Source organism: Ranitomeya imitator, chromosome 5 (genome assembly GCF_032444005.1).
Source record: "Ranitomeya imitator isolate aRanImi1 chromosome 5, aRanImi1.pri, whole genome shotgun sequence".
NCBI classification, from domain to species: Eukaryota; Metazoa; Chordata; class Amphibia; order Anura; family Dendrobatidae; genus Ranitomeya; species Ranitomeya imitator.
In genome coordinates this window covers 513,078,931-513,099,651 of record NC_091286.1, presented here as the reverse complement: position 1 = coordinate 513,099,651, position 20,721 = coordinate 513,078,931, and the positions used below count along the sequence as shown (strand labels likewise).

The following is a 20,721-nucleotide window of genomic DNA, read 5'->3' as shown; positions in this document are numbered from 1 at the left end:
GTGGGATTGCACTTTTTTTGCAATTTCACCGCACTTGGAATTTTTTTCCCGTTTTCTAGTAAAAGACATGGTAAAACCAATGGTGTCATTCAAAAGTACAACTTGTCCTGCAAAAAATAAGCCCTCACATGACCATATTGACGGAAAAATAAAGTTATGGCTCAGGGAAGGAGGGAAGTGAAAAGCGAAAACGCAAAAATGAAAAAGGGCCGCGACTTGAAGGGGTTAACCCCTTCCCGACCTGTGACACAGCGTATGCGTCATGAAAGTCGGTGCCAATCCGACCTGTGACGCATATGCTGTGTCACAGAATGATCGCATCCCTGCAGATCCGGTGAAAGGGTTAACTCCCATTTCACCCGATCTGCAGGGACAGGGGGAGTGGTAGTTTAGCCCAGGGGGGGTGGCTTCACCCCCACCGTGGCTACGATCGCTCTGATTGGCAGTTTCACTTTCAACAGCCAATCAGAGCGATTTGTAATTCACCTAAAAAAAACTGGTGAAATATTACAATCCAGCCATGGCCGATGCTGCAATATCATCGGCCATGGCTGGAAACATTGATGTGCCCCCCCCAAGCCACCGATCTGTCCTTTACACAGCTCCGCTCCCCTCCGTCCTCCTGTCCGCTCCCTCCCGTGCTCTTGTCCGCTCCCTCCCGTGCTCTTGTCCGCTCACCCCCGTGCTCCAATCCTACCCCCCATGCTCCAACCACCCCCCCCTGCACTCCGATCCACCCCCCCATACTCCGATCCACCCCCCCCGTGCTCCCTCCCCCCCCCACACCCCATCATACTTACCGAGCCTCCTGTGGTCCGTCCGTCTTCTTTCCTGGGCGCCGCCATCTTCCAAAATGGCGGGCGCATGCAAGTGCATTTTGATCACTGCGATAAAACCTATCACAGTGATCAAAATAAAAAAAAATACTGAATGACCCCCCCCCCACCTTTGTCACCTCCATAGGTAGGGACAATAATAAAATAAAGTTTTTTTTTTTTTTTTTTTCCCACTAAGGTTGGGGTAAGAACTAGGGCTAGGGTTAGGGTTAGGATTAGAACTAGGGTTAGGGTTTCGGTATGTGCACACGTATTCTGGTCCTCTGTGGATTTTTCTGCAGCGGATTTGATAAAACCGCAGTGCTAAACCGCTGCAGATTTATGGCAGATTTACCGTGGTTTTTCTGCGTATTTCACTGCAGTTTTACAACTGCGATTTTCTATTGGAGCAGTTGTAAAACCGCTGTGGAATCCGCAGAAAGAAGCGACATGCTGCGGAATGTAAACCGCTGCGTTTCCGTGCAGTTTTTCCGCAGCATGTGTACAGCGATTTTTGTTTCCCATAGGTTTACATTGAACTGTAAACTCATGGGAAACTGCTGCGGATCCGCAGCGTTTTCTGCAGCGTGTGCACATACCTTTAGAATTAGGCCATGTGCACACGGTGCGGATTTGGCAGTGGATCCGCCTCGGATTGGCCGCTGCGGATTCGCTGCAGTGTTCCATCAGGTTTACAGTACCATGTAAACCTATGGAAAACCAAATCCGCTGTGCCCATGGTGCGGAAAATACCACGCGGAAACGCTGCGTTGTATTTTCCGCAGCATGTCAATTCTTTGTGCGGATTCCGCAGCGTTTTACACCTGTTCCTCAATAGGACTCCACAGGTGAAATCCGCACAAAAAACACTGGAAATCCACGGTAAATCCGCAGGTAAAACGCAGTGCCTTTTACCCGCGGATGTTTCAAAAATGCTGAAAAATCTCACACGAATCCGCAACGTGGGCACATAGCCTTAGGGTTATGGTTGGAATTAGGGTTGTGGTTAGGGTTAGGGGTGTGTTGGGGTTAGGGTTGTGGTTAGGGGTGTGTTACGGTTAGGGTTGTGATAAGGGTTATGGCTACAGTTGGGATTAGGGTTAGGGGTGTGGGGGGGTTAGTGTTGGAGGTAAAATTGAGGGGTTTCCACTGTTTAGGCACATCAGGGGTCTCCAAACGCAACATGGCGCCACCATTGATTCCAGCCAATCTTGTATTCAAAAAGTCAAATGGTGCTCCCTCACTTCCAAGCCCCGACGTGTGCCCAAACAGTGGTTTACCCCCACATATCGGGTACCATCATACTCAGGACAAACTGCGCAACAATTATTGGGGTCAAATTTCTCCTGTTACTCTTGTGAAAATAAAAAAATGCTTGCTAAAACATCATTTTTGAGGAAAGAAAAATGATTTTTTTATTTTCACGGCTCTGCGTTGTAAACGTCTGTGAAGCACTTGGGGGTTCAAAGTGCTCACCACATATCTAGATGAGTTCCTTGGGGGGTCTAGTTTCCAAAATGGGGTCACTTGTGGGGGGTTTCTACTGTTTAGGCACACCAGGGGCTCTGCAAACGCAACGTGACACCCGCAGACCATTCCATCAAAGTCTGCTTTTCAAAAGTCACTACTTCCCTTCCGAGCCCCGACGTGTGCCCAAACAGTGGTTTACCCCCACACATGGGGTATCGGCGTACTCAGGAGAAACTGGACAACAACTTTTGGGGTCAAATTTCTCCTGTTACCCTTGGAAAAATTAAATTCTGGGCTAAATAATTATTTTTGAGGAAAGAAAACGTATTTATTTTCATGGCTCTGCGTTATAAACTTCTGTGAAGCACTTGGGGGTTCAAAGTCCTAACCACACATCTAGATTAGTTCCTTTGGGGGTCTAGTTTCCAAAATGGGGTCATTTGTGGGGGATCTCCAATGTTTAGGCACACAGGGGCTCTCCAAATGTGACATGGTGTCCGCTAATGATTGGAGCTAATTTTCCATTTAAAAAGCCAAATGGCGTGCCTTCCCTTCCGAGCCCTGCCGTGCGCCCAAACAGTGGTTTACCCCCACATATGGGGTATCGGCGTACTCAGGACAAACTGGACAACAACATTTGTGGTCCAATTTCTCCTATTACCCTTAGCAAAATAGGAAATTCCAGGCTAAAAAATCATTTTTGAGGAAAGAAAAATTATTTTTTATTTTCATGGCTCTGCGTTATAAACTTCTGTGAAGCACCTGGGGGTTTAAAGTGCTCAATATGCATCTATATAAGTTCCTTGGGGGGTCTAGTTTCCAAAATGGGGTCACTTGTGGGGGAGCTCCAATGTTTAGGCACACAGGGGCTCTCCAAACGCGACATGGTGTCCGCTAACGATGGAGATAATTTTTCATTCAAAAAGTCAAATGGCGCTCCTTCCCTTCCGAGCCTTACCATGTGCCCAAACAGTGGTTTACCCCCACATGTGAGGTATCGGTGTACTCAGGAGAAATTTCCCAACAAATTTTAGGATCAATTTTATCCTGTTGCCCATGTGAAAATGAAAAAAATGAGGCTAAAATAATTTTTTTTTGTGAAAAAAAGTACTTTTTCATTTTTACGGATCAATTTGTGAAGCACCTGGGGGTTTAAAGTGCTCACTATGCATCTAGATAAGCTCCTTGGGGAGTCTAGTTTCCAAAATGGGGTCACTTGTGGGGGAACTCCAATTTTTAGGCACACGGGGGCTCTCCAAACGTGACATGGTGTCCGCTAAAGAGTGGAGCCAATTTTTCATTCAAAAAGTCAAATGGCGCTCCTTCCCTTCCAAGCCCTCCCGTGCGCCCAAACAGTGGTTTACCCCAACACATGAGGTATCATCGTACTCAGGACAAATTGGACAACAACTTTCGTGGTTCAGTTTCTCCTTTTACCATTGTGAAATCAAAAAAATTGTTGCTAAAATATAATTTTTGTGACTAAAAAGTTAAATGTTCATTTTTTCCTTCCATGTTGCTTCTGCTGCTGTGAAGCACCTAAAGGGTTAAACTTCTTGAATGTGGTTTTGTGCACCTTGAGGGGTGCAGTTTTTAGAATGGTGTCACTTTTGGGTATTTTCAGCCATATAGACCCCGTAAACTGACTTCAAATGTGAGGTGGTCCCTAAAAAAAAAATGGTTTTGTAAATTTCGTTGTAAAAATGAGAAATTGCTGGTCAAATTTTAACCCTTATAACTTCCTAGCAAAAAAAAATTTTGTTTCCAAAATTGTGCTGATGTAAAGTATATATGTGGGAAATGTTAGTTATTAACTATTTTGTCACATAACTCTCTGGTTTAACAGAATAAAAATTCAAATTGTGAAAATTGCGAAATTTTCAAAATTTTCGCCAAATTTCCGTATTTATCACAAATGCATAATTTATTGATCTAAATTTACCACTAACATGAAGCCCAATATGTCACGAAAAAACAATCTCAGAACCGCTAGGATCCGTTGAAGCGTTCCTAAGTTACCTCATAATGGGACACTGGTCAGAATTGCAAAAAACGGCCAGGTCATTAAGGTCAAAATAGGCTGAGTCATGAAGGGGTTAAAGAGAACCTGGCACCATGAAAATGCAGTCGAATCTGCAGACACCATGTTATAGAGCAGGGAGGGCTGAGTAAAACGATGTATAGTTTAGTGAGAATATTTAATATGGCGTGTACTTTAATAATTTAATTCTCTGCTCTTTGTGGTATTCAGTCCAATCAGTGACTGATGGCTTTCTTTGTATTTGCCCTGTGTTTTTAGCTTATTTCTATGTGATTGATAATTAAAGATATTATTTTAGCAATATTGTTTCCTGTTACTTCTCTATATTGCACTTACCATAGTAGATTGTTTATTATTAGCTTTGTTTGTATGTATTCCTACAGAGACGTCAGTAAATCACTGATAAATGCCCCCAATGGATCTAAAATCCCAGAGCAGAAGATTAAAACGGCTTATAGTGAATATTTTCTCACATAATATAAATCTACTGAGCTCCTCCTGCTCTATAACATGGTGCCTGAAGATTGGACTGCATCTTCATCGTTACAGGTTTCTTTTCACTATTTAGGGTTATATAAACAGTCTTAAACAGTCAGTTACTTACAGATGTACAGGACAAGTGATACATGGGCTCATGTTATCACAGGGAGAACATACAAACACCTTGCAGATGGTGGGATTTGGAGAAATCCTAAATGAGCCAGCTTCAGAAGCAAACTGAAAAAATTGGCCACAAAATTCCTTAACACTTTCATGTCATTATCTAGAATGAAGCCAAATATCCTGTTAACTCCAGGAAAAATCTCTAATGGGGAATTGAGCTCTAGAGTAGACTAAGTGTCCAAATACATTCCAGCTGCTGTATATTGCACATATCGCCTGCAGTGGCTACGGTTCCTCTTGTGATGGTGTTTTTATATTACATCTCGCTCATACTGTTTGGACATTTGTATCTCAATCACAGAGTACCTTCGCAGAGATGTTCGGAGTGAAGCACTACATGGATGTTATGATGCTTTTAACCTACGCTGAACACACAGAGCCCATATCAGATGACCACGTTATTGTCACGGACACTGTGTTTAGCGATGTTCCAGTTCGGTTGTATATACCTAAAGGGAAATCCAACACATTGAGAAGAGCAATTCTCTACATTCATGGTGGTGGATGGTGCTTAGGAAGTGCAAGTAAGTGATCAAATTTTATACAGTAAACTTCCTGTTGTCAACATATATCTTTTTCACAGAAGAAAGCTGATCCTGACTCTTAGCCGATTGCTAATAAGATCACCCCTTAGTCTTCGTTTTTCCAAACTAAATAGCCCCAAGTGTAATAACCTATCTTGGTATTGCAGACCCCCCAGTCCTCTAATAACCTTGGTCGCTCTTCTCTGCACCCGCTCCAGTTCAGCTATGTCTTTCTTATACACCGGAGACCAGAACTGTGCACAGTATTCTAAGTGTGGTCGAACTAGTGACTTGTATAGAGGTAAAATTATGTTCTCCTCATGTGCATCTATGCCTCTTTTTAAGGCATCCCATTATTTTATTTGCCTTTGTAGCAGCTGCCTGACACTGGCCACTGAATGAGTTTGTCATCCACCCATACACCCAGGTCTTCATTGACTGTTTTGCCCAGAGTTTTAGAATTAAGCGCATAGTTATACATCTTATTACTTCTACCCAAGTGCATGACCTTACATTTATCCCCATTAAAGCTCATTTGCCATTTATCAGCCCAAGCTTCTAGTTTACATAAATCATCCTGTAATATAAAATTGTCCTCCTCTGTATTGATTACCCTGCAGAGTTTAGTGTCCTCTGCAAATATTGAAATTCTGCTCTGAATGCCCCCTACAAGGTCATTAATAATTATGTTAAAAAGAGGGCCCAATACTGACCCCTGTTGTAACCGCGACCCTGGCTACTCTGTGGAACTCTTTACGTTCCCTTGTGATTTGTCAGGTCTCTCAACGTGCACCATTGGAGGGTCATGAGGAGATAGTGCAGTGATGCCCAAACATTTAAGCTGCCAAGGCCAGGAGAAAGGCACATTGGAAAGTCATTTGTCTGAAGCAGTGGAGAATGAGGCACAGTTGCGATTAAATCAGCCGCAAATGGCAGCTCAGAAGGTGGATCAGATTGGATCAGTGGCCTCAACCACATCTGTCAATTCCTCAATCTGGCATGCCTAGCGAGCAAAGCAGTGTAGAGGGAAGGATCCATGGCAAGAAAATGGGGAAGAGGTAGTGGCTTGCCCTAAAATGAACTTTGTCAACTCTCCAACAGGCCAAGGGTGTGTTGTTCCCTGATCTGGCAGTTTTGTTTTTTTCCTGAAAGTCCTTCAGATAAAACTAATTTGCAGCATCTTCCAAACAAAGCTAAGGGGCAAGAACATTGCCAACCTGAGCACCACCAGCATGCAAAAGCATAATCACAGCCAAGCACCCCAGTAGGTGGGTGGCATGACTGGGTACCAAATCTGTGTGAGGGTCAAACCATTGCCCCTTCCCAAACTGCTGAACAAGAAGCAAGTGCTGATGCCTCCTGCCCAAAACCAATGGTTGCACACACAACAGTCCAGCAACCACATCCACTTTTGTTGTCCCTGCCACAGACATTTACTAGAAAGCAGAAATATCCAGCCACCCACCCACCCACAGGCCCAAATGCTAAACACCCATGTTGTCTCATTGCCAGCTCTGGAAATGTTGCCATTTCAACTTGTGGGAACTGAGCCTTTCTACAACCTGTTGGTGGTGGCAGCCCTACAGAACTCTATTCCCAGCTGTCACTATTTTTCCCAGTGTGCCGTCCTCACGTTACATAGGCACTAGTAATGAGTGAATATACTCATTACTCGAGATTTCCTGAGCACGCTCGGGTGAACTCAGAGTATTTTTTTAGTGCTCAGAGATTTAGTTTTCATCGCTGCAGCTGAATGATTTACATCTGTTAGCCAGCATAAGTACATGTGGGGGTTGACGGGTTGCTAGGGAATCCCCACATGTAATCAAGCTGGCTAACAGATGTAAATCATTCAGCTGAGGTGAGGAAAACTAAATCTCAGAGCACATAAAAATACTCGGTCACCTGAGCGTGCTCTGGAAATCTCAACGAGTATAGTCACTCATCACTAATAATCATGTTACACAATATTAGCCAAGATCTGCCCAACAGACACATGGACAAGTTCTTGTGTACAGGGATGATACATTTCCCTGAGTTAGCCAGGTTGTCTGGGACAGTCAGTGTTCAGTCAGAGGCTGGGATATCACACATCTTATCCACACCAAGAATAGCGGGCCTAATTTCCATTTGTCGCCATAAAATTTCACCTTCATCTTAATCTTCTTCATCTTCATCATCTATTCTCCTGGGACAAAAACAGACCAATAGGTGGCACTCCCTGCTGAACCTCCAATCAGGTCTGGTTTTGTGCAATAATGGGTGGAACTTGGTGATGGATATAAAGCTTGGCAAGCTGTTACCCGTTCCAATGCATGACCTATGTGCTGAACTTGTTGTTCAGTGGCTTTTAAAAACCTGCCCTGACTTGCCTGACCTACTTGCCAAGGTACGTCATGTCAGCGGACATTTTCGGAAGTCATCTCAGGCGTTTGCCAGTCTAGCTTTGCTGCAGCAACACTTTAATTTGCCTCGTCACCAACTGATTTGTGACCTGCCCACACACTGGAATTCAACTTTCCATATGTTGGCAAGGCTTAGTGTGCAGCAGAGGGCTGTCTCAGAATTCCAACATCTCAATGCCCATCAGAGTAACTCAGACCCCAAAGAACAAATGCCGAATAGGTGTGTATCGCTGACCTATGTGGGTGGTTCTTCAAAACTTTGAGTACTGCACCAAGATGGTGAGCGCTGATGATGCTATTAGAAGCGTAACCATTGCACTGTTCTGTCTATTAAAACGTTTGCTATAGAATCTGAAAGAGAAAGCTTTGAATGCCGAGCAGGTGGCTATGAAGAGAGATTTGTACAGAGGCTGATACCACACAACCCAGCCTCACACAATATCAGGCAACATTGGGTGATGAGAAACTGGAGGAGGAAGAACAATTTTTTTGCTCTGTGCTACAGAGGGGACACCCAATCCTAGCTCCATGCCTGTCAAGCATGGATTGCCTCAAGAGGAGGATGAGGCTGTGCATCATGAGGAGGAGAGGATGGTTAGTATTCCTGGTGAGGACACTGAACGTTTGTCATGTGTGGCAGACTACAAAGAGTCAGAGTTCATGTTCAGATGGCTTTCCTAAGACCCTCGCATGAGACCTTTTTGTCCACCATGAAATACTGGCTGTGCACTTTTCTTGACCCACAGTAAGTACAAGGAGATATTTACATCTGTCAGAGGCAGGCGTGCCACTTTCAATGCATGCATGCCAGTGGACTATAGTGTAACACTTGCTCAAGATTACCATCAGACTATGCTGGTGGCAGAGGTACTGGCTTTTTGCCCCCCAAGGATTACAGGGGAGGGTCATAATCACCAGGTGCAACTAAGTAGGGGGGGGGGTCCACCAACTGGGCAATGTTCATGAAACTGTCACATTAGCAAGGGCTATTTGTGGGTGTGACTGTCAAGGAGGGAGGAGTTGACAAAGATGGTGAAGGACTACGTGACTATACCAGCGTCCTTCCTGATTCTTTAGTGCCCTTTAACTATTCCCCAACCACTCTTTGTACACCTTGGAGGTGCTGCCTTGCCCTGCCACAAGTGTTATCTGAGCAGGTTTTTAGTTCGGCAGGTGCAATCATAAAGGATAGGTGCACACTCCTGCCAACGGAAAATGAAGACATGGTGAATGAAATCAATTTTAGAAGAGTCAGCCTATGTCACCAAAATATTTAATACACTGGTAACAAAAGGTACTTAATAAAAATAACAAACTAAACTTATTACAACAAAACAAGTTAAAGGTGCAAAAAAAGGACTAGATGCCATTTGGTGCCAAGTAACGCAAAGCTATTCCAAGAACAGCAACCCAATATTTGCTGGACATAATAAATCCTATATGTATGATGTATAATATATTGCTAGTTAAAAAATCTTACCCACACATTCCTTCATAAAGGGAAATTTGACACAATACTTTTGTTAGCACACGCTATATCCTACTCATTTATGCAGCACCCAGTAGGTGAGCTGAACACCTGGGTACAAAATGTGTCTGACTGTTACACCACTGGCCCTTCCCCTGTGTGGCCATTCCCACTCTGCTGTGCAGGAAGGAGGCGCTGAGGCCTCCAATCCACAACCTGCAGTTGTACAGACACGCCAGTCAGAAACCACATCTAGTTCATTGTCCCAGCACAGTGTTCAGTTGTCCCTTGTCAGCATACATCTGTTAACAAATTGTTAGTTGGCGCATACATATTCATTAGCAATTTACATTGTCTGATGCTGGACATTGACCATTGTTGACCAAGACATTTGTCTTTCTTAACCTGTCCCTTCCCTTACATTTTCTAAATTTTGATCCTTACAAAAAAAGTGGTGGGATATTGGCCAGTTTCTGTACACAAAGTAATACGCTCCACACACCTCATCATTCTCTGGGAGTGGGACATATCCTGTAATTACTCCCTTGTATATCAAACCATGCAAAAGATACATTCTGCTTGCTTGGGTAGTTTACAGAAGTGCGTAGGCTTGTGCATATTGGTCAATCGCACTCCTGTCTTTCCCTTGAGGAGGCTGTTTCCAAGTAAAATGAGGCTTATACATGCTCTCAACATGGGTTTCAGGCCTGCCAGACTGACACAATGCAGGCCCTTTCTTGAATGCACTGTATTTATAATTTAATTAGATTCTACCAGACACCAAAAGAATTCTAACTTACTGATATTGCTCATACAGCTCCCCCAACATTATGTACATGTAATTACACTGTGTGCAGAATTAGGCAAGTTGTATTTTAGAGGATTATTTTTATTATTGATCAACAACTATGTTCTCAATCAACCCAAAAGACAAATATCAAAGCTAAATATTTTTGGAAGTTGGAGTGGGTTTTTTTTAGATTTGGCTATCTTGGGAGGATATCTGTTTGTGCAAGTAACTATTACTGTGCAGAATTATTAGGCAACTTAATAAAAACCAAATATATTCCCATCTCACTTGTTTATTACAAAATTTAGAAATAAACATTTGTCATGCAAAAACTAAAACCCCCAAAATTAGTGACCAATATAGCCACCTTTCTTTATGATGACACTCCAACAGCCTTCCATCCATAGATTCTGTCAGTTGCTTGATCTGTTTGTAGATCAACATTGCGTGCAGCAGCCACCACAGCCTCCCAGACACTGTTCCGAGAGGTGTACTCCCTGTAGATCTCACATTTTATGAGGGACCACAGGTTCTCTATGGGTTTCAGATCAGGTGAACAAGGGGGCCATGTCCTTATTTTTTTTCTTCTTTGAGCCCTTTACTGGCCAGCCACACTGTGGAGTAGTTGGATGCATGTGATGGTATCATTCAAGAAAAACATGATTTTCATGCAGGACAATGCTCCGACTTCTTCCTGTACCACTGCTTGAAGTTGTCTCCCAAAAACTGGCAGTAGATCTGGGAGTTGAGCTTCACTCCATCCTCAACCCAAAAAGGTCTGACAAGTTCATCTTTGATACCAGCCCATACCAGTACCCCACCTCCACCTTGCTGGCATCTGAGTTGAAGTGGAGCTCTCTGCCCTTTGACTCTTGATGCGCCAGAGGCTGGATCAGTACTCATTTCATCAGTCCATAAAACCTTTGAAAAGTCAGTCTTAAGATATTTCTTGGCCCAGTCTTGACATTTTCTTATGTTTCTTGTTCAAGGGTGGTCGTTTTTCAGCCTTCCTTACCTTGGCTATGTCCCGGAGTATCGCACACCTTGTGCTTTTTGTTACTCCAGTAGCATTGCAGCTCTGAAATATGGCAAAACTGGTGGCAAATTGCATCTTGGCAGCTTCACGCTTGATTTTCCTCAATTCATGGGCAGTTATTTTGCTCCTTCTAGCGACCCTGTTGGCTGTGTGCCATGAAACGCTTGATTGTTCGGTGATCACGCTTCAAAAGTTTGGTAATTTCAAGACTGCTGTATCCCTCTGCAAGACATCTCACAACTTTGGACTTTTCAGAGCCCGTCAAATCTTTTCTGACCCATTTTGCCAAAGGAAAGGAAGTTGCCTAATTAATCACACCTTTATATAGGGTTTTGATGTCATTAGAACACCCCTCCTCATTAGAGATGCACATCACCTGATTTACTTAATTGGTAGTTGGCTCTCAAGCCTGAACACCTTGGAGTAGGACAACATGTATAAAAAGTACCATGTGATCAAAATACACCTTGCCTAATAATTCTGCACACAGTGTATGAAGGAAATTGGGTTTCTTCGCACTTTTTTTTTTTTCCCCCTTTTCATATATTTTTGGTTTGGTAGGTCTTTTCAAAAATCTGAAACTGGCGCAATACCATATGAGTCAAAGGCACGTAGGCATCTTCTCCATGCTGTTCCCTTTTAGTTTCAATGCTCATCCATTTCAGCTTTTCTCTCGTGCCCCCAGACCTGTTTGGGTCCAGCGGAAAAATATTCGGCCTTCCCATTGACTTGCATTGGATTCATTATTCTGTACGAACACGCAAATTATTCATGCAGATTTTCCAGAATCCGAATATATCACTTCGATCACTAGTCATGACTGCAAAACATTAAGTGAAGCCCACATTTCCACACCAGATATTAGGATTCCACTATGTGGCTGCTACAATGTTTGCAATTTGATTTGGAATATAAAATTATTCAAAATTGTCGATTTTCTGGATTGACAGCTTTTTAATCCATTCTTCTCTCTTTACTATATAATTTAACCTGCATTGCATCCTGAGGATGCTTTTATGTCTACAAATATAGTAAACTCTTCTGCAATTCCCTCACATGAAGAATTAATCAAGTTCCTTGTTTTGATGTCTTGCAGCTATGAAGCCATATGATCTTCTATCAAAACAATCTGCACATAAACTGAATGCAGTAATTGTGTCAATGAAGTAGGTACTGTGCTGTTCTCAAGCTTCCATTGTTAGTTTGTGCCTTGCCTCATACTATGACCTTGTGCCCCACATCAAATATGTGCAACAGACTTTTGATCCTGGATCACGTTGAAGTACAAAGTCAACAATTTGACTTATTAACAAATTTTGAAATTGCATTGAAGTATAAAAACTGAAGAAGAGGATCAAACAATACCTAAACAATAGTTAATAGTTTTGTCTATTCTTCTAGTCTTCAGAAATAGATGGAAGAAAACATTTTGTAATATCTAAATTTTTCTATTTAACCCCTTAACGACCACCGATACGCTTTTTAACGGCGGCAGTTAAGGGTACTTAAACCATAGCGCCGTTAATTAACGGCGCTGTGGAAAAAGTGAATAGCGCCCCCCAGAGTCGGATTTTCTCTGGGGTCTCAGTTGCTGGGTGTAGCCTTGACCCCAGAGAACATGATTCGGGTTTTTTTTTCACCAACCCCTGGGTTGCGATTGTCGGTAATTAACAGTTTACCGGCGATCGCAAAAAAAAAAACCAACAAAAAACACTATTTCCTATTTAATTTCTGTCCTCCGATGTGATCGCACATCAGAGGACAGAGAAATGGGGTCCCCAATAGCCCCCCAATACTCAACAGTCTCCCCGGTACTCTTCGTGGCTCCCGATGGGCGCCGCCATCAAGTTCCGGCCAATAAAAAAAAGCGGGCTCATGCGCAGTGCTCCCGCCGGCTGGCACCCAGAGGATCTTTGGGGTCTCAGCTGCCGGGGGTAGCTGAGACCCCAAAGAACACGATCGGGGTTGGTTTTTACCAACCCATTTTGCGATCGCCGGTAATTAACTGTTTACCGGCGATCGGAAAAAAAAGCAATGTAATTCTGTCCTCTGATGTGATCGCACATCAGAGGACAGAGAAATAGGGGGATTCGGGGACCCTATCATACTTACCGGTGTCCCTGCGTCCTCTCCTGCCCACCGGCTTCATCTGGTAAGAAAATGGCGGGTGCATTCACAGTGCGCCCGCCATATTCTGCCGGCCAGCAGGTGGAGCAGTTGGGGCTAAACTTGGATAGGGTTGGGGCTAAATTTAGGGATAAGTTGGGGTTAAATTTAGGGTTAGGCTTCTTTCACACTTGTGTCGGTACGGGGCCGTCGCAATGCGTCGGCCCGACACACTTTGTGAAAATTGTGCACAACGTGGGCAGCGGATGCAGTTTTTCAACACATCTGCTGCCCAGTCTGTCCTGGGGAGGAGGGGGTAGAGTTACAGCCACGCATGCGCGGTCTGAACTGGCGGATGCGACGTACAAAAAAACGTTACATTGAACGTTTTTTTTTGTGCCGACGGTCCGCCAAAACACAACTGATCCAGTGCATGATGGACGCGATGTGTGGCCATCCGTCGCGATCCGTCGGCAATACAAGTCTATGGGCAAAGAACGCATCCTGCGGGCACATTTGCAGGATCCGTTTTCTGTCCAAAACGACAGATTGCGACGGATGCCAAATGACGCAAGTGTGAAAGTAGCCTTAGGGTTGGGGCTAAAGATAGGGTTGGGGCAAGGGTTGCGGCTAAAGTTGGGATTAGGGTTGGCATTAGGGTTACACTTGGGATTAGGGTTAAGGTTAGGGTTGGGATTAGGGGTGTATTGGGATTAGGGTTAGGTTTGAGATTAGGGTTGAGATTAGGTTTAGAGGTGTGTTGGATTTAGGGTATTGATTAGGGTTATGGTTAGGGTTGACATTAGGGTTGTTTTGGGGTTAGGGTTGTGATTATCGTTAGGGTTGTGATTAGGATTATGGATCGGGTTGGGATTAGGGTTATGGGTGTGTTGGGGTTAGGGTTGGAGTTAGCATTGGGGGGTTTCCACTGTTTAGGTACATCATGGGGTCTCCAAACAAGACACCCAATTTTGCGCTCAAAAAGTCAAATGGTGCTCTCTTCCTTCTGAGCTCTGCCGTGCACCCAAACAGTGGGTTACCCCCACATATGGGGCATCAGCTTACTCAGGAGAAATTGGACCCCAAAGGTTGTTGTCCAATTTATCCAGTTACCCTTGGGAAACTACAAAACTGGGGGCTAAAAAATAATTTTTGTGGGAAAAATTTCTTATTTTCACGGCTTTGCGTTATAAACTGTAGTGAAATACTTGGGGGTTCAAAGTTCTCACAACACATCTAGATAAGTTCCATGGGGGGTCTAGTTTCCAAAATGGTGTCACTTGTAGGGGGGTTTCTACTGTTTAGGTACATTAGGGGCTCTGCAAACGCAATGTGACGCCTGCAGACCATTCCATCTAATTCTGCATTCCAAATGGCGCTCCTTCCCTTCCGAGCCCTCCCATGCGCCCAAACGGTGGTTCCCCCCCCACATAAGGGGTATCGGCGCACTCAGGACAAATTGGTCAACAACTTATGGAGTCCAATTTCTCCTGTTACCCTCGGGAAAATACAAAACTGGGGGCTAAAAAATAATTTTTGTGTGAATTTTTTTTATTTTTACGGCTTTGCATTATAAACTTCTGTGAAGCCCTTGTTGAGTCAAAGTGCTCACCACACCTCTAGATAAGTTCCTTAGGGGGTCTACTTTCCAAAAGGGTGTCACTTATGGGGGGTTTCAATGTTTAGGCACATCAGGGGCTCTCCAAACACAACATGGCGTCCCATCTCGATTCCAGTCAATTTTGCAATGAAAAGTCAAATGGCGCTCCTTCGCTTCCGAGCTCTATCATGCGCCCAAACAGTGGTTTACCCCCACATATGGGCTATCTGCGTACTCGGGACAAATTGTCCAACAACGTTTGTGGTCCATTTTCTCCTGTTACCCTTGGTAAACTAAAACAAATTAGAGCTGAAATAAATTTTGTGTGAAAAAAAGTTAAATGTTAATTTTTATTTAAACATTCCAAAAATTCCTGTGAAACACCTGAAGGGTTAATAAACTTCTTGAATGTGGTTTTGAGCACCTTGAGGGGTGCAGTTTTTAGAATGGTGTCACACTTGGGTATTTTCTATCATATAGACCCATAACGCCAGAATTAAGTTTTTTTTTTTTTTTTTTTTTTTTGTTTTGTCACCGCGACGTTGCATTAAAATGTAATAACAGGCGAACAAAACATATCTGCGCACAAGTGGTATCATTAAAAATGTCAGCTCGGCATGCAAAAAGTAAGCCTTCACCCGACCAGAGATACCGAAAAAATGGAAACGCTACAGGAATCGAATATTGCGCAATTATTTATTATATTTTTTTAGAAAAGTTTGGAACTTTTTTTCACCACTTAGATAAAAAATAACCTAGACATGTTTGGTGTCTGAACTCGTAATGACCTGGAGAATCATAATGGCAGGTCAGTTTTAGCATGTAGTGAACCTAGCAAAAAAACCAAACAAAGTGTGGGATTGCACTTTTTTTTGAAATTTCACCGCACTTGGAATTTTTTTTCCCATTTTCTTGTACAAGACATGGTAAAACCAGTAGTGATGTTAATAAGTAAAACTTGTCCTGCAAAAAACAAGCCCTCATATTGCCATATTGACGGAAAAATAAAAGTTATGGCTCTGGGAAGGAGGGGAGCAAAAACGAAAAAGGGCTGCTTCTTGAAGGGGTTAACCTTCGTCCGGCTGAGTAGGTACAATTGTAACTATTCCATTTTTAAAATTGAAATAACTTTTTTTTTTTTTTTTTTCGAAAAGCCGTAGAGGGCTGAAATTTCGTGACATCTCTGCAGTTTTGGTCCAGAATATATTGGCCAAATTTCAATATATATATATATATATATATATATATGAAGGTACAATTGTACCTTTGCAGCCTGTTAACGTTGTAAAATTATGCAGCCTGACGAAGGTTAAAAAAACCTAAATTATATAGATCTATAGTATACATATGATGAATCTGCGGAGTGAATAAGGCAGGTTTTTTTTTTTTTTTTTTCAAGCAAACAACGTGGGGGGTAGTGCCATGTGACTTTATCAAATACCACTCAGCCCAGTGTTCTATGCGGCAGAGCAGTTCAGATATATATACTAGCTATTGAACCCGTTCTACGCTGGGGTGGCGAGCATTTATATTAGTATATGGTCTCCATCCTGTCATGTGCTGTTCCCATCCTGCGCCCCCATCCTGTCATGTGCTGCTCCCATCCTGCGCCCCCATCCTGTCATGTGCTGCTCCCATTCTGCACCCCCATCCTGTCATGTGCTGCTCCATCCTGCGTCCCCATCCTGTCCTATGCTCCCATCCTGCGTCCCCATCCTGTCCTATGCTCCCATCCTGCGTCCCCATCCTGTCCTATGCTCCCATCCTGCGTCCCCATCCTGTCCTATGCTCCCATCCTGTGTCCCCATCCTGTCCTATGCTCCCATCCTGCGTCCCCATCCTGTCATATGCTCCCATCCTGCGTCCCCATCCTGTCATGTGTGTGCCCCCATTCTGTCATATGCTGCTCCCATCCTGCACCCCCATTCTGTCATGTGCTGCACCCATGGTGCGCAACCATTCTGTCATGTGCTGTTCCCATCCTGTGTCCCCATTCTGTTGTAATGTGCTGCACCCATTCTGCCTGTTCCTTTTTCCATTCTGCCATATGTTGCTCCCATCTTTCTCTCTCCGGCTCTTCAGCCGAGTGCGGGTGGCTGTGCGTGGCTGTGCTGGGGGCGGCTGTGCGTGGCTGTGCTGGGGGCGGCTGTGCGTGGCTGTGCTGGGGGCGGCTGTGCGTGGCTGTGCTGGGGGCGGCTGTGCGTGGCTGTGCTGGGGGCGGCTGTGCTGTGCTGTGCGTGGCAGCAGCTGTGCTGGGGGCGCCTGTGCGTGGCTGTGCTGGGGGCGCCTGTGCGTGGCTGTGCTGGGGGCGCCTGTGCGTGGCTGTGCTGGGGGCACCTGTGCGTGGCTGTGCTGGGGGCACCTGTGCGTGGCTGTGGCTGTGCTGGGGGCGGCTGTGCGTGGCTGTGCTGGGGGCACCTGTGCGTGGCTGTGACTGTGCTGGGGGCGGCTGTGCGTGGTTGTGCTGGGGGCGGCTGTGCGTCGCTGTGCTGGGGGCGGCTGTGCGTGGCTGTGGCTGTGCTGGGGGCGGCTGTGGCTGTGCTGGGGCGGCTGTACTTACTGCCTGAGTGCGGCGCTGGCTATAATAGATACAGCACGCTTGCAGCCAGCACAGCGAGGACTGACTCCGCCCACTCGCATCACTGGTCACATGCCTGTGGTGACATCATGGAAGGTCCTGGAGCTCCGCTGGGCTCTGCAGCTACCCTGACTGGAGCTGCAGAGCACGGAGCCTCCATGGCCGGTATATTAGGGGGGGATGCAGGGATGTGTGGAGCCCCCATGTCCGCTATATTATGGGGGATACGCGGGTGTGTGGAGCCCCCATGGCCGGTATATTATGGAGGGGGGGGGTAAGTAAGTTCGGCAGCGTCACTCTGGTCCAGACTACGCAGGTGCGGTGCGTCGCGCTTGCGAAGTCTATAAAGGCTTCGGACAGAGTGACGCTCCCACCGTTATATTATAGATATATTTTATAATTTATTTTTTCTCCTCATGCTGATTCGGCATGATAGAACAATGGCAACATGCTGTAATTGGCAGCGTGCTCTGCTCACTCGCACCCCGTACAAGTCTGAGTGAAACCTCACACTGCACTCAGTTACCACACCAGTGCAATCCGACATACACCGAGTCAGGCCATGGAGGAGACGGAGAAATTATTTTCTGTCTCCTCTGCTTCAGTGCGGTGATTCTCTCATGAGTGTGTCGGAGCACAGAGCACTGACACTCGGATCACGCTCACAGCAGGGCAGGAACCGAGGGTCTTTGGCATATCTCATCCAATGTCTCACAATGGGGGGAAAACTGCGGCCTTAGGCTCCGTGTCCACGATGAGATTTTGGTGAGTTTTTGTTGCATGAAAAATGCAGCATCTTACAGTTCATCAATGTGGATGGGATTTACCATATAAAAATCTCCTGCCCAGTGGGCTTTTTTATACCGTGTAAACTGACCTGCAGTGCGTGCTTCAAATTCGCACCCATGTCAATTTTTCTTGTAGATATGCTAAATTTTCTGTGCACATTTTTCCCATAGAGGCAAAATATAGCTAATGTGGCCACTTTGGACCAGACCGTAGCACTATTGCGAGCCCAGCTTCATCTTCATTATCTACGAGACCCCTCTCTGTGTAAAGTAGTAACTTTTTGTGGTACTACAACTAAGGCTGGAATCACACAAGCGTATAACATCTGATACGACAGCACTGGATGCGATATACCAAAGACCCTCAGCTCCAGCTCTGCTGCAAGCGTAATGTGAAGTGCTCTGTGCTCCGATGCTCTCGCATGACTGGATCGGAGCACAGCAGCGGAGGTGACGGGAAAAGTAATTCCTTCATCTCCTCCATTACCTGTCTCGACGTATATCGGACTGCACTGGAATGACATCCGAGTGCAGTCTGTTTCACATGCATCCATAGACATGTGTGGGTGTGAGTGAGCCGAGTGTCGGTGCCAATAGCAGTATGCAGCGATTGTTCTGTTTTCCTGAATCGAGAAAATCACGGTTCTGAGCTGCAACATGGGATAACACTGGGCCAAGTGCTATGTGATTTATCACATAGCATTCAGCCATGTAATACTTATATGCTCGTGTGACTCTGGCCTTTGAGCAATAAATAGGACTGAGCTGTAATACTAGACCATCTGGGACTGTATGTTAAATAGTCGTGAGTGTAACACAAGTGCACAAAGATTCTATATATTCACAATGTGACAAGTGAGCCTGTGTACCTTCAAATGCCTTCATTACTCTGTCCCGGTCGCAGCACTTCTCCATTAGTGATGAGCAAATATACTCGTTACTCGAGATTTCTCGAGCACATTCGGGTGACCTCTGAGTATTTAGTGCTCGGAGATTGTTTTCCTCAGCTGAATGATTTACATCTCTTAGCTAGCGTGATTACATGTGGGGATTCCCTAGCAACCAGGCAACCCCCACATGTACTTATGCTGGCTAAGATGTAAAATCATTCAGCTGAGGTGAGGAAAACTAAATCTCCAAACACTAAAAAATACTCTGAGGACACCCGAGCATGCTCGGGAAATCTCGAGTAACGAGTATATTCGCTAATCAATATTCTCCATTAATCTGTCCCCATCACAGCTGTGCCACATTATTCTGTTCCCATCATAGCTCTGACCAATGAGTTATCCCCATCATAGCTGCGTCCCAGGAGAGTTATACCCATCATAGGTATGGATTTTTTTTTTAGTCTCCATTATACCTCCCCAAGTAATCGCTCAAGTGTTTCCCTTCACAAGCGGTGGCTTATCGGTGGAGCTCTTCCCACTCCCACATCCCTTACTCACAACTGGAAGGCCCCTGCTATTAGCCAATCACAAGCACCACACACAGACCTGTCCGGAGCGAAGTGTTTCAGGAGAAGGAGGCATGGTCTGTTGGGAAGACGTACCATTTTACCAGCTTAGTGGCTTGTTGATGCTCAGACTGCAAGTCGTTGCATGTGGTGTGTGCACGATGCTGCATGGTGGATATGTCTGACTAGTTAGTGCCAGGCAGCAACCACATTGCAGCTGCCCAGAGTTCTGTAGGTGTGTGCCAGAGATAATAGGTTGGCAATCAGTGCTGCCTCCTGAGCAATAAAAATGCAGGACTGCCACCACTCTGCAGCCAGCATTGTCTGTATGCTTGTGCCAAGCCTGCCATAGCCATGAATGACTCTTCTTCTGGATTCTTCTGTGAGGTTTTTGTATGTGTGTGTGATGACATCCTTGTGTCTGGACACTTTAATTTAGATAAATAGAAAAAAGTGTCCACTATTGTACTCAGTTTTACAGGATCGATATAAATCAGTATGAACCAGATTTGTCTACCAATTTTAAAAATTTACTACGGGGGGGGGGGGGGAGGGGAGGGGGCACCATTTTGCTGTTTGCCTCAGGCAGCAGAGAGGCTAGGTTCACCCCCTGTTCACAACACATCTAAACTGCCAACTGGGACACTTGAGAAAGATGCCAGTTCAATGTACCAGTTAGTGCAGCTCATGACCCTGGTATTGTCGACGGTGTAGTCTTTAACGGTAACCCACCCCCAACCCTCTTTCCCCACCCGTGGCCTAATAGCTATCATTCCTATACCCAATTAAAACACGACCACTGTAATTCTTTGGAATGATATAGGCCACAGTAGCCTTTTTATTAAAACATAACAATAAATAGATTGATAACAAAGCAATAATAACATTTTAAAGGCTAGAAGGAGTCCTAGGAGCCCCAAGAATCTGGTGATTGACAAGCCATACCGTGAACGTACATAACACCAACTTTACTCCCAGCCG

General features: G+C 44.9%; 1 protein-coding gene across 2 annotated transcripts in view; it reads left to right on the top strand.

Annotated features, from left to right (window-relative positions):
* Nucleotides 1-20,721, top strand: part of LOC138638294 (arylacetamide deacetylase-like) — a 168,904-nt gene that overhangs the window by 130,041 nt on the left and 18,142 nt on the right. For both annotated transcript variants that reach the window (XM_069727496.1, XM_069727497.1), the window contains 2 exons: nt 5,291-5,513; nt 12,309-12,378. In XM_069727496.1, coding sequence (XP_069583597.1) covers nt 5,291-5,513; nt 12,309-12,378 — 293 coding nt within the window. The remainder of the gene's footprint in view (nt 1-5,290; nt 5,514-12,308; nt 12,379-20,721) is intronic.